At 34.7% G+C, this 21,177-nt stretch overlaps 1 protein-coding gene across 1 annotated transcript in view; it reads right to left on the reverse strand.

Moving 5' to 3' along the window:
- The window catches only part of KIF3A (kinesin family member 3A), a 58,876-nt gene that overhangs the window by 4,244 nt on the left and 33,455 nt on the right, over nt 1-21,177 (reverse strand). Inside the window, 9 exon segments of the mRNA XM_078150373.1 lie at nt 455-579; nt 1,389-1,457; nt 1,562-1,615; nt 7,947-8,072; nt 9,095-9,205; nt 9,403-9,583; nt 11,870-12,026; nt 16,044-16,052; nt 20,451-20,549. Coding sequence (XP_078006499.1) covers nt 455-579; nt 1,389-1,457; nt 1,562-1,615; nt 7,947-8,072; nt 9,095-9,205; nt 9,403-9,583; nt 11,870-12,026; nt 16,044-16,052; nt 20,451-20,549 — 931 coding nt within the window.

Consider the following 21,177-nt stretch of genomic DNA (forward strand, 5'->3'; position numbering starts at 1 on the left):
AGATGAAGGCTTTCATGGTGGTCTCTTGGGAAATACCTCTCCTGAATAGTTTATTTAGAAAAAGAGGCATCTCGCCAGAAGAGATTAGTGACTAGTTAGCTCTCATGACTCAAAAGTCTTTGAGACTAAGACAGAGCAGAAGGTTTTTGTGGTGTTTGCAAAGAACAAAGTGAGACTAAGCAATAGTCTTAGGTAACCCAAGAGGACTTGAAAAAAAAAAAGAGTCTCCCTTTAAATTCTACCCTTTGTCCTTTGAATAGATACACTTTTGAGTGTATAGCTATGGTTGGAAAAATCAATGCAATGTTTTTTAAAGAAACTAATTTTCAAATGAGATCCTTAGAGTCTTAGCCAAGATCATGATTGTATTAACAGAAATAAAAATATAAAATGTATGTCTTAATGACTAGAATAACTCAAGCTCAGGATTTATAAGATTTAATAATATTCTTACCTTCTTCCAGTTTTGGGCCTTGATTTTCCCTTTGAAGTGCGTGGCCTCTCCAATCTCATCAAAGACTGTCTCAGGCTTTCCTCAGTATAAGCTAAATACACATGAGAAAGGTCCACTTCAAAGGGCTAAGTAAAAGAAACAAACATGGAACATTTTTAATGCCATTCCCATAAATGTACTCCTTTGCTTAAAATATCAAAGTCACTAAAAAAGTAATTCAAATAGATGTCTGCTACACAAGCAATTTGACATTCTTATCCAAAGCCTAGTGAATAAAGAGTGATCACCAAGTTCTGGGAGGGCAAAAGATTAAAAAAGCCCTGAGGTGCTACACATTTTTCTAGAAATAAAGAGATATAACAAAACCTTCCCTCTATCACTGCTACATTTCCCTGTTGGCCTTAGACCAAAGCAGCAATGAAAAAAAAATCATCATAGACATATTTCAGATTCCAAAACAGTCCCATGATCCTTTATCTACAGGTAGAGATAAGAGGAATAAAGTCAAGTCACTGAGACATACTATTTGCCCCTGTGCCCTTGACTATGGTAACTATCACCCCTGAGGATTCCCCCTGCCAGAACTACTAGAATATCCCTCCAAACAACACAAAAGGCCTCCATCCCTGGGTGAAAGGCAGTATGGCCAAATGGCTGTCTGAATGATGTAATAAACCACATTCTCATTTATTTATTCATTCATTCATTCATTCATTCATTTAATTATTTACTTATTTTTTAAGGTAACTGGGGTTAAGTGACTTGCCCAGGGTCACACAGCTAGTAAGCGTCAACTGTTTGGTCTGAGGCCAGATTTAAACTCAGGTCCTCGTGACTTCAGGGCTGGTGCTCTGTCCACTGCACCAGCTCGCTGCCCCAATAAACCACATTGTTAAAGCAACAGAGGTAGCTGCAAAAGTAACCAAACGCTTACATCTTTCTCCTTTTTATCAGGTATTGGAGTCTGCTTCCTCATATTATTTCCTGTGTAGGCAACACATTTCTTGAATAAAAAGAAAAGTATTAATTAGCATACATGGGACTAAGACAAAAGCAACAGATTATTCTAAAGCATTCTAAGATTAATGATTGTAAAGGTGTACTTACTAACTGCCATTCTCCAATGTCTTCATTCCAGTGAACATAATTTTCAATCATTTCCTTTGGAAAGATGTAAAAACATTTTACTTATAAAGTTAAACACCATACTTTTTTTAAGTTTATGGGGGAAAAGGGTTGGTTTCATCTGTACCTTTCATCATTACTTTCAAGAGAGCAGCCCTCAAAATGCTTTATTTTCAATGTTTTCTTCAAAAATTGGACTTTAAAAAAAGATGAAAGATCGTAAATATGACAAGGGAGCAGCACTTCAGCAAGCCTTCAGCTGTTGTCTGTCCTTTGTTCTCAGAGAGGGCTGTGACATCAGGGAAGCGATGTCTTGACTCACCAGTGAACTGATTTAATTAAGTGCCGTATACAAGGCACTAGGGAAGACACAGAGTTTGGCTAAAACAGGGTCCCTACTCTTTTAGACCTGAGAGGCTAGTAGAGACAATCAAATAATTAGAACACACAAAAGAAATGGTGAGTGCATCAAAAAGCCATGTGACAGGGAATAAAGACTATTATAGACCACGAGGCCTTCCGGAAAGCTTCTAGAAAGGCCGCATTTAAGCTGGGCTTTAAAGGATGGCTTGGACTTCAGAAACTAAGCAAGGATTAGTTAGAAATGAGAGTGGTTGGAGATCCTAGGTATAGAGCAAAGTGCGAGCAAAGTGCAAGCAAAAGGAGGATACAGTAAATTCAGTCAGGTGGGGAACTATATATCCCAGTTTTGCCAGGGTGAAGAACAGATGGAAAGGAAAAGTGTGAAATAAGGCTCCAAAGTAGGGAGGCATCTGATTATAGAGGGCCTTGAACACCAGGAAAAGGTATTTTTAGGCAATAAGGAACCAATGAAGGGTTTGAGCAGTTTAATGACAAGACCCTATCTCTGATGTCTATATGTAGAAGATATGTCTGGCAGTGGCACCAATAATAGTCTGGAGGCAGGAAATCACTGGAAGGTAATTGTGCACATGGGTGGTAATGAGGGGTTATGTGTAATGGAAGCAGTGGGAAGAGAAAGAAGGGGACAGATCAGAATGGAAAGTACTTGCTAACATAACACCAAGTTATCCTGAACACATGACATTGCGAATGGTGGTGCCACTAATACATACAACCAAGTTAGGAGAAGCAAAGCAAGGTAAATTTTTGTAAAAGATATGTTGAATGTCAGGTGCTGGTGAGACCATCCATGGGTAATGCAGGATATGGGACTGGAATGGTGAATCACAGAATTGAAGAAATGGATTTGGGAGCTATTTACATAAAGGTGATCCTTGAAGAGGTAGGAATCATACTGTCAAGGGAGCCTGCACCTAGAGGTGGCAAAAACAGAATGTTCTGAAAAGTTAACTCATGACATCCTAAGCCAGAGATTCTTAACATTTTTGTGTGTCATGGATTCCTTTGGCAGTGTGCTGAAACCTATGACCTCTTTTTCAGAATAATGTTTTTAAATGCTGGAAATACATAGGATTATAAAGGAAATGAATTATGTTGAAATCCAGGTTAAGAACTCTTGTCCTAACCACTAAATTTAATGGCCTGTTTTCAGTTCTCATTCCTTTTTGATCATCCTGCAGCATTTGTCACTGTTAATACCCCCCCCCACACTCCCCTGGTTTGAGGCAACTAAGTGGCAAAGCAGATAGAGCACTGGGCTGGCAGCCAGGAAAACCTGAGTTCACAACACTTACCAGCTGTGTGACTCTAGACAAGTTACTTAACTGCTGCCTCCCTCAGTATCCTCACCTACAATAGCACCTATCTCCGAGAGTTACAAAGATTAAATGAGATGATAATTAGACAATATCCGTCAAGCATCTGGCATAGTACCTGCCACATAGCAGACACATAAATGCTTATTTCCTCCCTTCTTTCCTTTCTTCCTTATTTCTCCTCTAGTTTTTCACAGCTCTTTAATGTGGGCGTCCCCAACTTTTTTGTTTCATAAAACCCTTTGGTAGTCTGGTGAAACCTATGTGGTCCCCTTCTCAAAATATTTTTTAAATGCACAAATGCATAAAATAAAATATGCAGGATTACAAAGGAAACAAACTTTTTGAAATAAAGATACATTTTCCTGTTTAATTTCCTGGGTCCTCTGAAATATGTCATAGGGGGAGTCTGTCGATCTCAGGTTAAGAACCCCTAAGTCTGTCCTTGTCATTCTTCTTTCTCCCTCTGCATCTCTCTTGGCAAGCTCCTTCATTCCCACAGCTTCAACTAATTACTACTATTATGCAGAGGATTCAACAAATGCATAATTTTCCAACCTAGTCTCTGCTTTTGGGAGCCAGACCCACATCTCCCAATGCTTACAATACATCTTTGCCCAGATTTACCATAGGCACCTCAAATGCAGAGTCTTAAAACTGACTTCATTATCTTTGTCCTTAAGCCTGCTTCTACTTTTGACCCTGTTTCTGTGTAAGACACCACAATTCTCCCATCTTTGAAACCTAGGCACAAAATTTGATTCTCCCTTCACTCACTTCCCATCAAGTACCAAGTCTTATAGATTCTGTCTCAGCAACCTCTCACATTCTTCTCTCTCTCTAATCCCACTGCAACTCTTCTAATACTGACCCTCATTGCCATCAGCTGGGACTATAAAAGTCTCCTAACAAGTATGCCTAACCTCACTTTAATCTGACCTTCACGTAGATGAACAGGATAATCTCTTGCAAAAAAAAAATCAGATGTTTTATTGATCCATAATAGTTCTAGCTAGCAGCAATTGGGAATAAGGGCCCAGTGCATAGCATGACTAAAATCTAACTTCTCCAAGAAATATACAATGTCATTTTCATGAAAGTACATTCTGCCTCAAGATAATCTTTTTTTATGTGTCACTCCTCTGCTTAAAAATTTTCCACGATTCCTTACTGCCTTCTGAGTAAATTCAAAGTCCTCTGCCTAAAATTTAAGGCCCTGCACTCTCTGGTGCTTCACCACTCTATCTGATATCACTCTTCAACACAATTGATGCTCTAGTCAGACTATTCTCTGTCTCCCAAACACACATACTCCCACCTCTCTCCCTTTGCTTATGCTGTTCTCTATGGCTAGAATGTCCTTTCACATCATCTCTGGATGAATTCTTATTTATTCCTTAAAATCTAACTCAAATATTACCTTTTCCATGAAACTTTCCCTGATCTACCCAGTCTATAAAAATCTTCCTTGGATTGCATGTAGCAATTTGTTTTGTAACTCTACGATACTTAAAATAGTATACTATAGATACCATGTGTTTTTGTCTTATCTCCCTGTGGATGATACATTATTTAATTTTTTTCTCTGTCCTTAAAACAATGTTGTGTATACAGAAGAGATTTAATAAATCTCTCCTGGATGAACTATATGCCTATCTTAGTTCAAAAACAAAAACAAAAACACCTACAACTGACAATCATGAATGTTACTGTATCATCATCCATATCCTGCTCCCTAACCATGCACATACTCCAAAGTTCTGTCCTGGGCCCTCTTCTCTCCACCCTTCCTTTCCTCTTTCTCTCCATCCCTTTCTACCTACACCTCTCTCCACTCTCTCTCCCTCCTCTCATACTGTCCTCATCAGCAGCCATGGGATTCATTATCACTTTTATGCAGATGATTCTGCAGCTCTATATATTTATAGGTCCAGTCCATATCACACCAAGCATTTCCCACTGGACATCCTGTAAGCAAATCAAACTCAGCATGTCCAAAAGAGAACATTTTATCTTTCCCCAAAACCCATGCCACTTTCTAACTTCCCTATATCTACTGTACCACTATCTTTCTAGTCATCCAGATTCACAGTTCTTTAGGAATACAATAGCCTCCCACACCAGCAAAATGAAAAAATCACTTGGAAAGCTCAAAAACCCAACAGGGAAGATGAATCACCCTACTGGAGTGTAAGACTAGGTAAGGAACCTGCGGCCTTCCAGGTCCTTGGGTGCAGCCTTTTGACTGAGTCCAAGTCTTACAGAAGTTTGGATTCCATCCAAGGGCCGCCTTGAGGACCTAGAGAGTCACATGTGGCCTCAAGGCTGCAGGTGCCCCACCCCTGGACTAGCTCCTTTTCCCAGAGGTTAGTCTGAATATCAACTAGTCTCCAATTCCCCAGGAATCTTTCCTCCCCCAACCAACATGAATCAGCACCAGTCCCCAGGTCCAGGCTCCTTGCTCCTTTCTCCTAATGTATGGTTTTGCTAGACTCAGGATAAAAACCCAGTAAAAACCTACTAGACTTTACTGGTAAGGGAACAGGTAGCCCATTCCTTCTATGGCCCCAGCAGGAAACCCAATTCCACTTGTGGTCCCAATGGATCTTTTTCCATCATTCTCCCTGACAGCCTTTTGTTTTAAGAGTATCTATCCTCAATAAATCTGGCTTGCTTTACTGTCTTATTGCAGGCTCCACGTTTCTTTATATTGGGCTTTGGTATCTCCTGAACATTGAGTCTGTATTAAGATAACAACCTTGGAGTCAACCTTGTCTTCTCACTCTCCCTCAACCTAATTAGATGACATGTCATTTCTACCTTCACAACATCTCTTGCATCCATTCCCTTTTCTCTACTTACAAAGCCACAATTATGGTTTAGGACTTCATCATCTCCTGTCTAGACTATTGCAATAGCCTCCTAATTGGTCTCCTCACCCCCAAATTTCTCCCTCTTGTCTATTTCATCATCTGTATCACTGCCAAATATTCCTAAAGCAAAAGTCTGATCATGTCATTCTCCTACTCAAACAAAGATTGCTCCCTAGTTCATCTAGGATCAAAAACAACCTTCTTTGTCTCTCAGTTAAAGCCCTTCAAAGACTGGCTTCAGCCTAACTTGATTCCTCCCTTTTCCCTTTCCCACACTCTATGTTCTAGTCAGTGGGCATTCTTGCTGTTTCTCACAAATAGCCTCTTTACAGAGCTGTCCCCTGTGCCCGGGATGGATTCCCCACTCATCTCCGCTCCCTTAGAGAGTACTTTCACTTCTGTTAAAGCTCATCTCAAGTCTTATCACCAAAGCTGATAGTGCCAGAAAATTACCTTGTTTATTTTGAATCTATTTTGTAAATATTTAAGTATACATCTCTTCGGAAAGATTGTAAGCTCCTTGAGGGCAGAGACTGTTTCACTTCTGTCTTTATATCCTCAGAGCCTATGAGAGTGTCTGTCTTAAGTATAAGTGCTTAATAAATGATGACTGATTTCTATACTTAATGAATTTTCTAATAGTTCTTCCTTGAATGCTCTTTTTAGCCCCCAAACCAAAGAGTAATGTTTTACATACCACTTCTATCAAGACTGAACAACCTCCATTAGGTTCTGACAACTCTGCCACCAACGGGGCAAATGTCTCCCAAACATGTAGAACTTATTGCAGTAACATAAAGGAAGCACCACGTTCACAAACTGACAAAGTAGAAGGGCAAGCACTACCTATGCACTCAGGAGAAAAGATGTTATGGCTATGGTGGTCAAACAAAGCCAATTTTACTCAAAAATATCAGTATCACAAAGAAGATTAGGCTGAAGTTTGAGCTGAAGATTTAAGCTTCATTTTAAAAAATTCTTTTATAATCAAAAACAATGAAAATGTTAAACTTTTATTTTTATCCTTTGGTCTCATGTTTTGCCATTTGGGAAATGACTTGAGTAAACCTAGCCATACTACATAAAGCTTTTCCTATGTAGGAAAATCTAACTAATGCTTGAATATGTGACCAGATACTGAATCAAAGTGGAATGTAGTTCACAGTGTTTTAGTGAATGTTAGTTCAAAACCTTTTGTCATTCAGAAATCACAAAGAAGGATTTGTGGAAGCTTTTTTTTTTTTGGCTAATACTACAGTGAAGTCAGTTATTGACTGCCTATGTCTCCAGGCATGTAGGCATAGGGAATAGTCAGGGGCACTTTATAATCATAGGATTTAGTCATACTGACATTCAGCAAATCTGTACTGAATTCATCATATTCAGGGATTTCCCTACGTCAAAGTATTACCTTAATGAAGTAGCTATTTCCCTTGGGTACAAGAGTCAAATAATGCATAAAAAGAACTACTCCATTAAAGGGTTGACCTGTTGAGGAAGCTGATGGTGTGCTAATTATCTGATAAAGGGTGGTGGGAACAACAGCTGTTAAAACAAAAGATGACTTATAATAGAGAAGTCTTCTATGGAGGTCACCAACTATAATATTACTATATTTTATATAAAAATTATTTGTATACCTAATAGGTTATGAGGTTCAAGAGAGCAGAATAATGCAGTCTTAAATTTTTTTTTATCTTTCTCCACTGCCTAACATAATGCTCTTCATAAAGGAGGCGCCTAATAAACATTTTAAATGAGCTAAAAAAAATTATAGACACCCTCATTACTTACCTGATAATCCTGAGGAATAAAGTTGTCAATAATAAGCATCTGAAGTCGAAGTTCCCTGCTAAGCTGTCTAATATTTTCCAGAAGACCTTCAATTTCCCTCTGATGTTCCTGTTGAAGATCTGCCATCTACAGTCACAAAAATATTGTAAGCAAATTGCAAAATTAGTCCTATTTCATAGCAAAGAACAATTCTAATTGTTCTTTTGTGATCTTACCACTTCTACAAAAGCTTTTTTTCATAAAAACAAATCAAGGAAATCAGAATAAACAATTTTAAGCTAACCATGGAAGGTAACAATTACACTTTAATGAGTAATTTTTTTAAAAATAAGTTAACTCAACAATAAAAAGCAGGAAAAACTATTTTGCTCCTTTAAAACTAAAGGAATACTTTTTGATTCCCTTATATAAATTAGTACCACATAAATAAAAAGATTACAAAAAAGAAAAAGTTACATTTCATTAACATTTCTATTTGATACACTGATTGGCTGTGCTGATTTTTTAAAAAATTCCTTATAACAAAAAGAGATGGCTCTCTGAGAGGAGAAAGGAAGAATGATACAGGGATGTTAAAAATATTTTTGTGAGCTAAGAGTGGTCTGTTAAAATTGACCATTTTGCTGTTTGTTGTCTCAGCAAGTACTGCAGGATCGATCTGAATTAGGATGCTTCTAATTGCTTTATGACTGAAAAAGAAGATTTGGAAGAAGTGTACTTCTTCACTTTAGCTCACTTGACAGGGGATGTGTGGCTCCCTTTGATCTAGTGGGAATGATTATGCTAATAGAGATACATTCCTTCCTTTGTAAGTAGTAATAAGCACCCTCTACATGACCCACAGGGAATCTCTTCTTTCCATACCCTCTTTTGTCTCAAGTAGCCTTGAATGGTAAAATGCTATAAATGCCACTTACTGAATTATAACAGATACACATGCCCTTAGACTTCTTATGGAAAGTGTCTCACTCTGAGTGAATTAACTGCAGTAAACTTCTTTTTGTGTCCCTGATAGGTTTTTTGCAATATGAAGTCAGTGGACTGCAACTGACAACTTTTGTCTTTTGTCATAGGTGTAAATTTAGACAATACAAAAATAGAACAAAAAAACCAATAACAATTTTTAAATGCTATTTTTAGATACTGACCTCTGACTTGGCAGCCATTAGCATCGTCCAAACTTTCTTCAACTTCTTGGTCTTTCCCTGAGCTTCTTCCTGTAAACTAGTATATTTCTCTTCAATATCCAGGCGTTCTTGCTAAGGCAAAAATTGTTCAGGTTCAGAAAATATTCTTTGTCAATAAGGAATGACAAAAATTATAAAACTACTTGCCAATTATAATTTTTGAATGAGATCCATACATATGCTTTAAAATTTAACATACTTTTCGTTCTTCATCGAAAAAGTTCCCTGTTAAGCAAACTATCCAACCATGAATAAAATGTCTCTATTACCTCTTTTTCCTCAAGCTCTCTTCGAAGTTGTTCTGCTCTTTTCCTTCTTTCTTCTAGTTCCATATTGGATTCCTCCAGAAGTTTCTCTTGCTCCTCAGCCTTGGCCAACAAGTCAACACCTCCAACGATCACCTTCTTCTCTAGTGCAGATAATTTTTCCAAAAGTGACTGATGTTCTTGTCTGTTTATTAAGATAAGAATACAATATATAGTGAAATACTTGCTATTCTGACATTTATGATTTCAAGTAAAAAAAAAATTTAAACCCATGAAGATTTACTAAATTTAAAAACTAAAATAGAGTCTCAAAATTGGAATGTTAATTATCAAGCTTCTTCATCTCCCTTGCCTTTTTCCATTTAATCAAACGTTAATGAACCACCACCCATTCTCATCTTCTTCCCTGTAGTCACAGAAGAGATAACCCTATTCGATAAAACTAATTTCTTTATGCCCTTTATCTATGATTCCCTTGATTCCCTGCTACTGCCATCAAGGCCTTGAACCAACAAAGTAAAACCTTCCCTCATATGCAACTTTAATCTCTCCTTCACTGGCCCCAATGAGTTTGAATTCTAACATGGGAGGCAACATGTAAATAACTACATACAAGCAAGATATACACAAAGTAGGTGTGAAATAATCTCAGCGGGGAAGGCATTAGTGATTGAGTGATTAATGATTGCCAGTAAAGGCTTCTGCACAAAATAGGATTTAAGCTAAGTCTTGAAGGAAGCCAAGAGGTTGAGGTGAGGAAGAACAGAATTGTAGGCACAGAACATAGCCACTGCAAAGGGATGGTCACAGGAGATGGAGCATTGGTTGAGGAGGAAAAAAACAGGCCAACAGAGCTGGATGGTTGAGACCATGGAGGAGAATAATATGTTACAAGACTAAAATGGTAAGAAGGGACCAAATTGTGAAGAGCTTTAAATTCTGAACAGGGCTTTATGTTTAATCCTAGAGGCAGTTAAGGAGGCACTGGAGCTTACTGAGTGGGAGAAGAGAAAGGAGTGACAAGGTCAGACCTAATCTTTAGGAAAATCACTTCAGTAGCTGAATGGAAGATGGACTACAGTGGGAAAAGAGTTTGAGAAAGGGAAACCAGTTAGAAAGTTTTTGCTAATAGCACTTCCCAGTTTCAAACTATATTAAAAAGCAGCGTTCACCAAAATCATCTGGAATAGAAACTAGATATAGACTAACATCTAGCACTCTATATCAAGATAAACTACAAATGGATATATAACTTAAGGAATAAAGGGTGATATCATAAATAAATGAGAGAAGCAAGTAAGAAAATAACTGTTAGATCTAAGGATAAGGAAAGAATTCATGGCCAAACAAGAGACAAAGAGGATCACAGGAGGCAAAATGGATAATTAGGATTACATAAAATTAAAAAGGTTTTACATAAATAAAACCAATTAGAAGAGAAGCAGGTAAATGGGGGGAAAGTCTTTGCTACAAGTCTCTCTGATGAAAGTCTCATTTCTAAGATATTTAGGGAACGGACCAAATCTCAATTATAAGAACCAAATCTCAATTAATAAAATAATGGATATGAACGAGAAGTTTTTAGAGGAAGAAATCAAAGCTATCCATATCCATATGAAAAAATGCTCTAAATCAAGAATAATTAGAGAAATGCAAATTAAAAAGTAAGGTTGGTGCCATCTCATACTCATCAGATTGGTACAGTTGACAAAAACTGAAAATGACAAATGCTAAAGGGGCTGGGAGAAAAAAACAAGTATATCAATGCATTACTGGAAGAACTGTGAACTGGTTCAGCCATCCTGGAAAGTAATTTGAAACTATGTCCTGTGACTCAGCAATACCACTACCAGGTCTACATCCCAAAGAGATCAAAGAAAGAGGAAAAGGACCCATATGTACAAAATTATTTATAGCAGCTTATAATGATCAGCCACAATTCCAAGAGGACTGATACTGAAACATGCTTCTCATCTCCTGACAGAGAGCGTGAAAGGCTCAGAGTGAAAAAACGAGACAATTTTTTTTTGGACATGGTTAATGTGGAAATTTATTTTGATTGTTTATAATGGGAAGTGTGAGAGGGTAGATTTCTGCTGAATGAAAAAACACACATAATTTCAAAAAATGTATATGTCTGTGTCTCGCTAACAGTGGCAAACAAAGCCATTATGAAACTGATTTTAGACATAACACCTATGTTTTCCCCACAGACAAATGAAAAACAAATTACTTTCGAATTTGTCACATATAATGGTATTCTTAAATATCTTTATGAAACTATTCCATTCCAAAAAAGCAGAAACTGAAGTTGGATAAATAAAATTTTTAATTGGAATCAAATTTTCTTGTTTAAACCAGATTACAAACTTACTATTGATGATATTTATATAGAATTTTAAGGTTTTCAAACTGTCTAACATACATTATCTCATTTGAGATACTAATTACAGAAGATCCTAATACTCACTGGGCTTTAAGAAGATCTTTCTCCCTTTTTTCCAGTTCAGCTCTGGCTTTATTTCTTTCTTCTTCTTCCATATCAAGTTTGGTTTCAAGTGCTTTCCTCTCCTCATCAATCTTTGCTTGCATTTCAACCATCTTATCTGGGGAAACCTTCTTTTTACCTATGTGAGTTTTATTTAAACATGATTATCACTAAAGTAAGGGAAAGGAGAAGGTTGTAAAATAATATGGTGAAATGTTTCTCAGTTTAAAAAAAGAATATTTACCAACTGGATAATTACACTTTATTTTCTATATCACAAGTGCCCAGAATAGCCTTTTTGAAGCAGTCACCAAATTCAAGGAGGCAATAAGCCAAAATCATCCAAGGAAAAAGAAAGGCAAGATAGATCCATCATGCAATAGGGTTAAAATAAAAACAGATAAAAAGCAAGAAAAAAATAATTTATGCAATTATATCTATCCAACAAATGCCCCAAACATGTAAGCCATGTGCCCTTTAATTCCTTTTCTTAGCACAAGGAAAAAATCCAAGCAATTTCTTAATTTCGCCAGAGCGCATAACTTGAATATCCAACCCAAATACTTGTTCTTGTTAAAAATATATTTTCAATGTAAATCTGTATAAGAACTCGTTAGTTTTTATAACTATTTTTAAACTTTTTTTTAACTATCAACTAAACTTGTTTAATAAAAATGTAAAGTTTTCTTTATATGTACAATATATATTTTAAGATGGCTCATGGTGAATAAATTTTATATTCATGATTACCTCCAACTTACTAATGGGTTATTACAAATGTTCTTATGTTAAGTTAGCTATTTGAAATATGGAATAAGTTTTCGATGAAGACAGAATTATATATGGTTAAGATGAGATAGGCCCTAATAAGAGAAAAGAAAGAAAAAAATGAGAAAATAGAGGCAGTAAAATGTAGTTAAAAGAATATCGGATTTGGAATTTAAAGAACATAACTTTTTATGAGTAGAGACTATGTTTTATCTAAACTTTGTACTTCCCCCTAGGATACAGCATAATATAATATACATAAGATGTGTGTGTATATATATATATATATATATTTTCTGACTGGATGTCTTCAAGCAAAAGTCAGATGACTATTTATCAGATGGTACAAAGGGGATTCCTGTTATGAGTTGGACTAGATGGCCTCTAACACCCCCTTCCAACTTTTGAGTTATAAGATTCTATTCGGTGCTTCTACTGTTCATGTGGCCTACATGTGCATACATTCACAGTTACTGTGACTTATTAACATGACAAATTTAGAAACACGGATAGACTTGCCAGATAGACAGAATGGTGTAACGGAAAGAGCAATATACTTGGAATCACAAGATTTTGGTTCTAATCCTGGTCTAGCTACTTAAGTCACTTTTTAACCACTATGACTTTCAGTTTCACCATCATTAAAGCAGGAATGATAATTCTCGAACTATCTACCTCATAGTGTTGTTATGAGAAACAAACAAGAATTATTATTAAAATGCTTTAAGCCAAAAGTGTTATATAAACATGAGTTACTACTATTATTATTAGGCCTTCTAAATGACTAATATAAAATATTAGCATAAAAAATATAGGATCATAAGATTAAAGTTCCAAGGGCTCTTCAAGACTGTTAGAGTTCAATCTCTTCATTTACAAGAGGAAACTGAGGTCCAAGAAGCATAAATGACTTGTCTGAGGTAACACTGACAATTAAGAGCAAAACCTGAAATCAAATCCAGGTGTGCTCTGACTCCAAATGCAGTGTTCTATATGAAAGAACTAGAATGAAAATATACCTTTTAGTCAAAAAAAAAAACAACCCAAAAAGAATTAAAACTAGAGTTAACTTTACAAAGTTACTGAAAATGAATACAAGAAAATCCAATTCTAGTAATGTAACTTTTGAAATATCCTTTCCTTCAGAGAAATAGCACAATTTTTCACAGAATTGATTTCACAGAATTGACACTCCTAAATGCTTGCTATTACTGATTTCTGCCTAAAGTTCCACAGAAAGAATGGGGTAAGCAAGTAGAATTTACAGACATTAAACAGTTGACCTCCTTACCCAGAGTCAATCATTTCCGCTGTAAAAAGGAAAAAATACTATGAAGAAGACAGGTGAAATGTAATTGTACAGGGGGACTACACGTCTCTAAACACACATTTTCTCTGGTTTCTTCAAGGAAGTTTAAAGAAGATCTTTAGTCTCCACAGGAGAAAAGGAGCTTAGCATTCAATATAAAAATTTAAAACAAAGATGACAGTCTATTTCTACATTTCATACAGCTCAAAAAGAAATTCTACTGAGCAATAGCACAAACAGGATGAATAAGAAACTAAATAATAGTTTTGATCCAATCATTTATGCTCGGTGTGGTGTGATTAATTGCAGTCCAGAAGTTAAAATTAAGACGTGACCTCTGTTGACCTCTTTGGTCCAGTCACCTTAACTTTACTTTATGAATTCCAAATGGCTAAAAACTAATTTTCTTTTTATAAAGTAACTCCTAATTCCAAGAATTTTTTTCAAGGACCTCAATGTTTATATCACCTTTTTCTTAGGAACAAGGATGGTGAAAGAGTTGCAAAGCACAGTATTAGTGTAGAAGGGAAGACTAAAATTTGAATTAGATGAAATTTGTGTTAATTGATATAAAGAATATTATAATAAGGCAAATATTAATGGTAAAAAGGGAGTAATATAATCAATGTTTGGGAATGTGTTAACTTTACTAAGTTTGTTGGGTATTTGTTTTCCTATGATAAAAAATAAATTATAAATCATATAATTTATGCAAATATAAAATGAAATAAGTAAAACAGATATAAATCATACAGATATGTTCAAATCATAAATATAAGCTGAGAACAAAACAAAAATTAGTTTGAAAAGTATGTTGGTACACTTGATTTTACTTCTAAAATTCAATTTTGTGATCGTTTCAAGGCAGGCTTTAAAGAAAAATTCAGTGCATGCCCAGAAAACAAAGAGGGGAAATATATCCCAAGACTGATCAATGGCAGCAAGGGCAGTCCTAGTTCAAAACACATCAAAAATATTTAAATTTGTAACTAGAGGAAGTAAAATGTATTCCAAGGGAAGAAAACTAAGGGGAAAAGACTTTAATAACTTCCTCATATTCCAATAAGTGCCTGCCATCAAAGGGAAAAAATTATCTTGGCAATTCAGATTAAATACCACTATTACATGAATTTCATGGATAAATCTGAATCATCCAGGTAATTTGCTCAACTACATATTCAGGTGGTGCAAACCTGAGTTATACTGTGCTCTGTGTAATATTTTTATCAAGGAATTTTATGTATTTACCTTTTATTTTTTTAAAAAAGCCCCTTTTTAATAATGTGTTAGTACAGCCAAAGTTAATTTAAGTGTCAAAATTTAAATCATTAATTCTCAAGCAAAGAAGGAAGAATTTTGATCACTTTTTTACAAGCATCATACTGTTTTAGGTCAGAAAACATTTAAAAAATTTTAGATTTGGTTATCAAAACTCCTGCGCTAGTGTATATCGTACAATATTAGAATAAAGAGGGTTTTTTTGCAGGGAGGGGCACTTTCTAAGACAATAAGTTGTAGAGAAGGTGCCAACTTACATTAGGTGAAGGAGTTTTCTTATGTAGGATTCCCTCTGTTAACCAACTCATATATACAGTTCCTATCCCTTATTTATTCAGGTGGACGAGTGAAGGACAAGAATTTCATTCTAACAAAATGTGAAATGCCTGAATGCAGGGACTATTTCATTTTGTCTTTATATCTTCAGCACTTGGAGTAAAGCCTTACATATAGTAGGCACTTACTTAAATGTTTATTCAACTGAACTGAAAATGGAAATAAAAATTAATATTAACTGAGTGTTTTACTCCCTCCTTACCTAGGAAAAATGGAAAGATGGCTGGAGATAATAACATTTGCATTTATAATGTAAAAATTTAGCTTACTGAGTTAAGAATTTAGAAATCAAAAGCTTAAAAAAAAGATTTAAGTTCTCCCTGAAAAAAATTAAAATATCAAATACTTACCTTGTCAAAATAAATTATTCTCAGTAATTTCTTCTCAATTAAAAAAAAAAACTTGAACAAGTCCTTTACAAGATCAATAATTGTACCATGTGGAGTGCAAATCAATCACACCAACCTGCTTGATCTTGCAATAAGCAGAAGTAAGTAAATCGTAGACAGGAAGCATGTGCATAGAGATGAGGAGGAAAAAAGAAACATTAATTCTTTTATAAAACAATAAAATATGTAAAGGCATTAATCTATATTGCAGCTATAGCAAAAAATAATAATAACAATAATAATAATTACCAAAGCAAAGAGAGATTCCCATATAAAACTAAGGCAATAGATTCCAGGCATACCTCCCCATTAACATCCTTTCATGGTTCCCAAAAAATGAGACCAAGTGAAATGATTTTATTATTAATCCATCCAAAAGAACAATTTTACAGATGTATTTGTTATGCATGGATAATTAGCAGCTGGATTTAATTGTAATATGTTATCATTACTAAAAAACAGTATTATTAGGACACAACTTTATGCAAGGTACGCCTGTACACACGGTTAAGTTATGATTTAATTAGGGCTACAGAGAATATTAATTTACTTTAAGCTTATAATTAAAAAAATCTAACTTCAGCAGCTCACTCTACCAAAAAAGCTCACCAATATCAAATTTAGTACTATGTGAATGAGTCTATATTACACATGAACCCAGAAAACTTAATGTTATGGTAAATATCCAGAAAGCAGTCCAAAATTGCACATTTATTCAAAACTGCCCATTTTACTTTCACTTTGTTTCTATAAATTCCCAATTTTAATGTTCCTTGACAGGATGATGACAAAATGTGTGTTCTACTTGAAGAAAATCAGATATTTCGAACTTATAAAACAGAAGTATTAGCTTATGAGTCATCTGCATTAAGAAAGGATTCTCTGCTTCAACAGACTTTTCACTTCTGGTTTTCTTTAAATAGTAAATTTAAAAATTTTTTTAAATTTAAAAAGTAAATTCTTGATGCACATTCAAAAAACAATTTTTCAAAATTTGATTTCTTTACAATTTTGTCAGAAGAACATTACAGAAAGGTATACCCCTATGTCACAAATCATCAAATTACATTTAGTACATTAGTAGAGTGGTTAATTGTAATTGCTATGATACAACTACAGAAGTCAACCGTAATCACTTAATCAAGCATTTTAAACCTAAACAAAAGATAAATCTAACTCTTTAAACAGGAGAATGCACAACAAATGCATGCTGGGGAAAACTACTCTAATCTCCAATATATAAACACATTTGTGAGAAAAAAAATTAATCAGAAGTGCTAGGCACATGATTGAATATTTCAAGGATCTGTGATTTTGTTGGTGTAACACCAACACTGTTCACAACCTTTCTTTGCCTTAGGAAACAACCTTCACTGAAATGTGGTGTCAAAAAAAATTAATTATCTGAATCATTTCATGAGCCTCTACAAAGCCTTGGTAGAAGGCTATCTTGGTAGAACCTGTCAAGAGCTCATATTCAATAGGTATGTACCTTAAGAACCCCAAGTTGCCTCCATACCACTATAAGACATTGAAAAAGGAATTTAACAGAGGCTAGGCACATGTTATGTTATAATCAAGTTGCTGAATTAAATAAAATACATTCCTAAGTATATTTCACTAAAATTACTATTTTAAAATCCAGCTAAAAGAAATTGTTTTCAATCAACAAATGAAATTAAGATTATAGGTTGTGGTCTCCCATTTAGATGATGTTTCCTTATTTATTTTATGATAATGCAAAATATTATTGTATAGTACATCTGCAATCACTTTTATACATACTAGTAAAAAAAAATAGGTGCTGATATCGGTTTGGTAAAATGATTAATAAATGTCACCAGAGAAAGATCATTTCAATGTCCTTGGAATTCTTCCTTTAGCAAAGACCTACAACCATGAGAATGTTTATCCAGTCTTTCAAATTACTTTAGGAAAGGTTAAGTATAAAGATAAAGTTTTAAAAGAAAGTAAGCCGCCAGCTAGTCTGAGAAAGCACTGTTCCCTCCCTCTTTTCTATGAATTTCTTCTAAAGTAAATAAGTTAAATTAAAATGTGTTTTTGTTTAAGGAAACAGACTTTGTTTAAGTATAGTCTAAATAGGTTCTACACAAATTTTTCCATAGCTCTGTGACTTCTCTAAACCTGTTTCAGCATTTCTCTCATCTATCAAACTGTCAAAGTATTATCAAATAGGGATCCCTGTCCATTTAAGTTGCTACAAAATTCATTTTTACTAGAAACTTTTTAAAACAATGGAATACATGTCAAAGGAAGCAAGATCATCTCATATGCATTTCTAAAAAGCTTATGAACTTATACACATCTCTTCTCACTTTTAATCTAGAGCTAAAGCTAAGTTGGCAGAATTCCTCATAGGATTAAACACTAACAGGTTATTAATCAAGCTTTTATTAAACTCAAATTATGTTTTTAGGGGCATGCTTTGGCTCGCTAGTATAACAAGAGAGTAATAAATCAAGTCATAATGTGAATTCTAATATATTTTCAACTTCAGATCACACTTTGAGAAACTATCTAAATAAAAAGACCCACTGATACAGATGGTAACTAACAAATTAACTTTCACCTGCAGCTTACTAGTTCTCTTTACATTATGTCATTTGCAAAGCATGAATTTATACATGACTCTCAAACTTAAGTTTAGTGTAAGTTTAATAATATTGCTTAATTGGAAGTGTATCAAAAGAGGAAAAAACCCCACATGCTTTGGCCTACTGAAAAATCCTTAGGTTTTTGTTGTAGTTGTTGTTGTTTTTAAATGACAGGGAGCAGTGCAGCATTTGTAACGTGAAGCACAAAAGTTATGGTAAAGCCAAAGCTTTGTTAGAGGATTTGAAGAGCTCCCACTCACTAGTCATGTATTTATCCAGGAGTTTCTCTACCACAGAGCATGTAGAATCTGAACTACTGCTGCTGCCACTGCCTGGAAAACAAAGAAATGAGCCCAAGGGAAAACCAAAGAAAGAAAAAACAAGAAAATGAAAACAGAAAAATTCGGTTCTAGAATACAGAATGTGAAAGACCTATAAAGTTTTCTTCAAAGTCTGTACTATGTATTTTTCTTTACAAACTGTCTCAGAGAACTATCATTCACTATACTTTCATAATGCCAAAACATCACAATACCAATCTTAGAAAAATAACCCACTTAGTAATCTACTAATACTTATTACTCACCCAACACATATTAATTCAGTAAGCTGGAATGGAGATGAGCCACCTCTGACATTTGAGTCTGTTAAATCTCTCTAGATTACTTAAAGGAAGTTTTTACTTTAGCAAATACAAATTTACTTTAGTAAATACAAAACCAAAAGTATTTTAACTTATTAACCTTCATTTAGTCAAACAGCGTTTCTGTCTTTTCTTTCTTACCTCAGAAACACTGCTTGTGAAATCCAGAGCTTTTACAGATTTTCCTTTTCATATTCTACTGCTAAAAATTTTTCAACTTGCATCTCTGGGAGGAAAACTACTCTCATTTTAAAAAATTATTACTTATGAAATTCATTTTCACACATTACCTGTATTAGAATTAAATGGGACTTAGCTTGTATTTTTTAAAAAGCAAAAATAAAAAATAAATTAGGATTTTCAACCCATATATTTTTAAAATTCATAAAAATCTGAAGGAACACAATTTTAACAATAAGAGAAAACTATAGTGAGGTAAAATTTATATATATATTTATCAACATGATTCAGGGAAGAAAAGGAAGATCTAAAATAATATGATCTAAATAAATATTAGGAAAGTTTTTGGAAAGGGGAAGTAATAAAATCTCTCCTTTCTTTTTGCTGTGTTTCATATTCTGGGGGAAAAAAATAATACATTTTCTATGCAGAGAACTGGTACCTTTCACTTTTTGTACTATAGGCCCTCAGGGATACATGCCAGGTTCAGAGTGAGTATAATGGTATAATTTAGAGTTATAAGAGGAGGAACAAATAGATTCAGAAATAAAATGTGTACATATTTAAAATGCGAAAAAATTTAGAGCTTTCACAAACATATCTAAAAGACAAATTGCTTACAAAATACTCCACAAATCTTAGCCAATTTTTATAAAAGCCTTGGGTTCCACAGAACAGTTAGAAAGTCCAATCAACATTGGTTTCAGCTAAAATCATACATTTAAAATTGGCATGTCTTCTAGAATAACAATTAACAATAAACTCTAACAAGAAAATTATATATGGAGTTTTGATTGATGCTGGTCAATATGTTTCAGGATTATAACATGTAGATCAACTTGCCATAATCATGAAATCATTGTGGAAAAAACATGCAAAGCTACTCCAATGTAGCATATTTCCCTAACACTATTTTTATTTCCAAAAAAAAGATGTGTTACATAGATGACTGTAAAAGTTACATGCATATAACATACTTACAAAAACTAGCATAAGGGAAGCAACCAACTTCATTTCTATAAATTTTATTATTAAAACATCTTACCCCTTCTCTTTTTTCTTTTTTCTCCATGTTCCCCAGCCTCAGTCTCTTCATCTTCATCATCTTCTGACCCACTGATATCAGAGCCTGAAATCTCTTCTCCTGGACAGAAATATATTTTACACATCTTTCATACTGTATTATAATTCACAGGCTATTTGGGATTGTCCATACCAATACCACACATTTATATTATTGCATTTGATAGGATTTAAACAGGAAGTTGAGTAATATTTTGCAACCATCTTCTAAGCAGTCAAACAAAAATTCGATTGAACTCCTCAAGTGCCATCAAGGGTCGCTATCCTTCCAATCTCTGAAGTTCAAAACCCCGAATTATCCTTAGCTTGTGACCCTTTGTCCCCTCACATATCTAATCATTGCCAAAACCTGTCATTTCTACCTCCACAACAACTCTCACATTCAACCCCTCTTCACTATTCATATATCCATCTCCCTAGTTCAGGCCCTCATCATCTTCTGACTCAGCCTCCTAAGTAGTTTCCCTGCCTCACGTCTCTCCCCACTCTAATTCAACCTCCATAAAGCTGTCAAAGTGATTTTCCAAAAATACAGGCCTGACCATGTCATTGTCCTACCGAATAAAATCCATTAAGTCTCACCTCAAATATAAACTCCTATTGGGTATTTAAACCTCTTGATAACTTGGTCCCAACCTACCTGTCCAGCCTTATTCTGTAACTCTGTTTCCTACATTCTACAATCAAGT

The sequence above is a fragment of the Phascolarctos cinereus genome, unplaced genomic scaffold (assembly GCF_003287225.1).
Source record: "Phascolarctos cinereus isolate Bilbo 61053 unplaced genomic scaffold, phaCin_HiC Scaffold_2;HRSCAF=192, whole genome shotgun sequence".
Lineage (NCBI taxonomy): Eukaryota > Metazoa > Chordata > Mammalia > Diprotodontia > Phascolarctidae > Phascolarctos > Phascolarctos cinereus.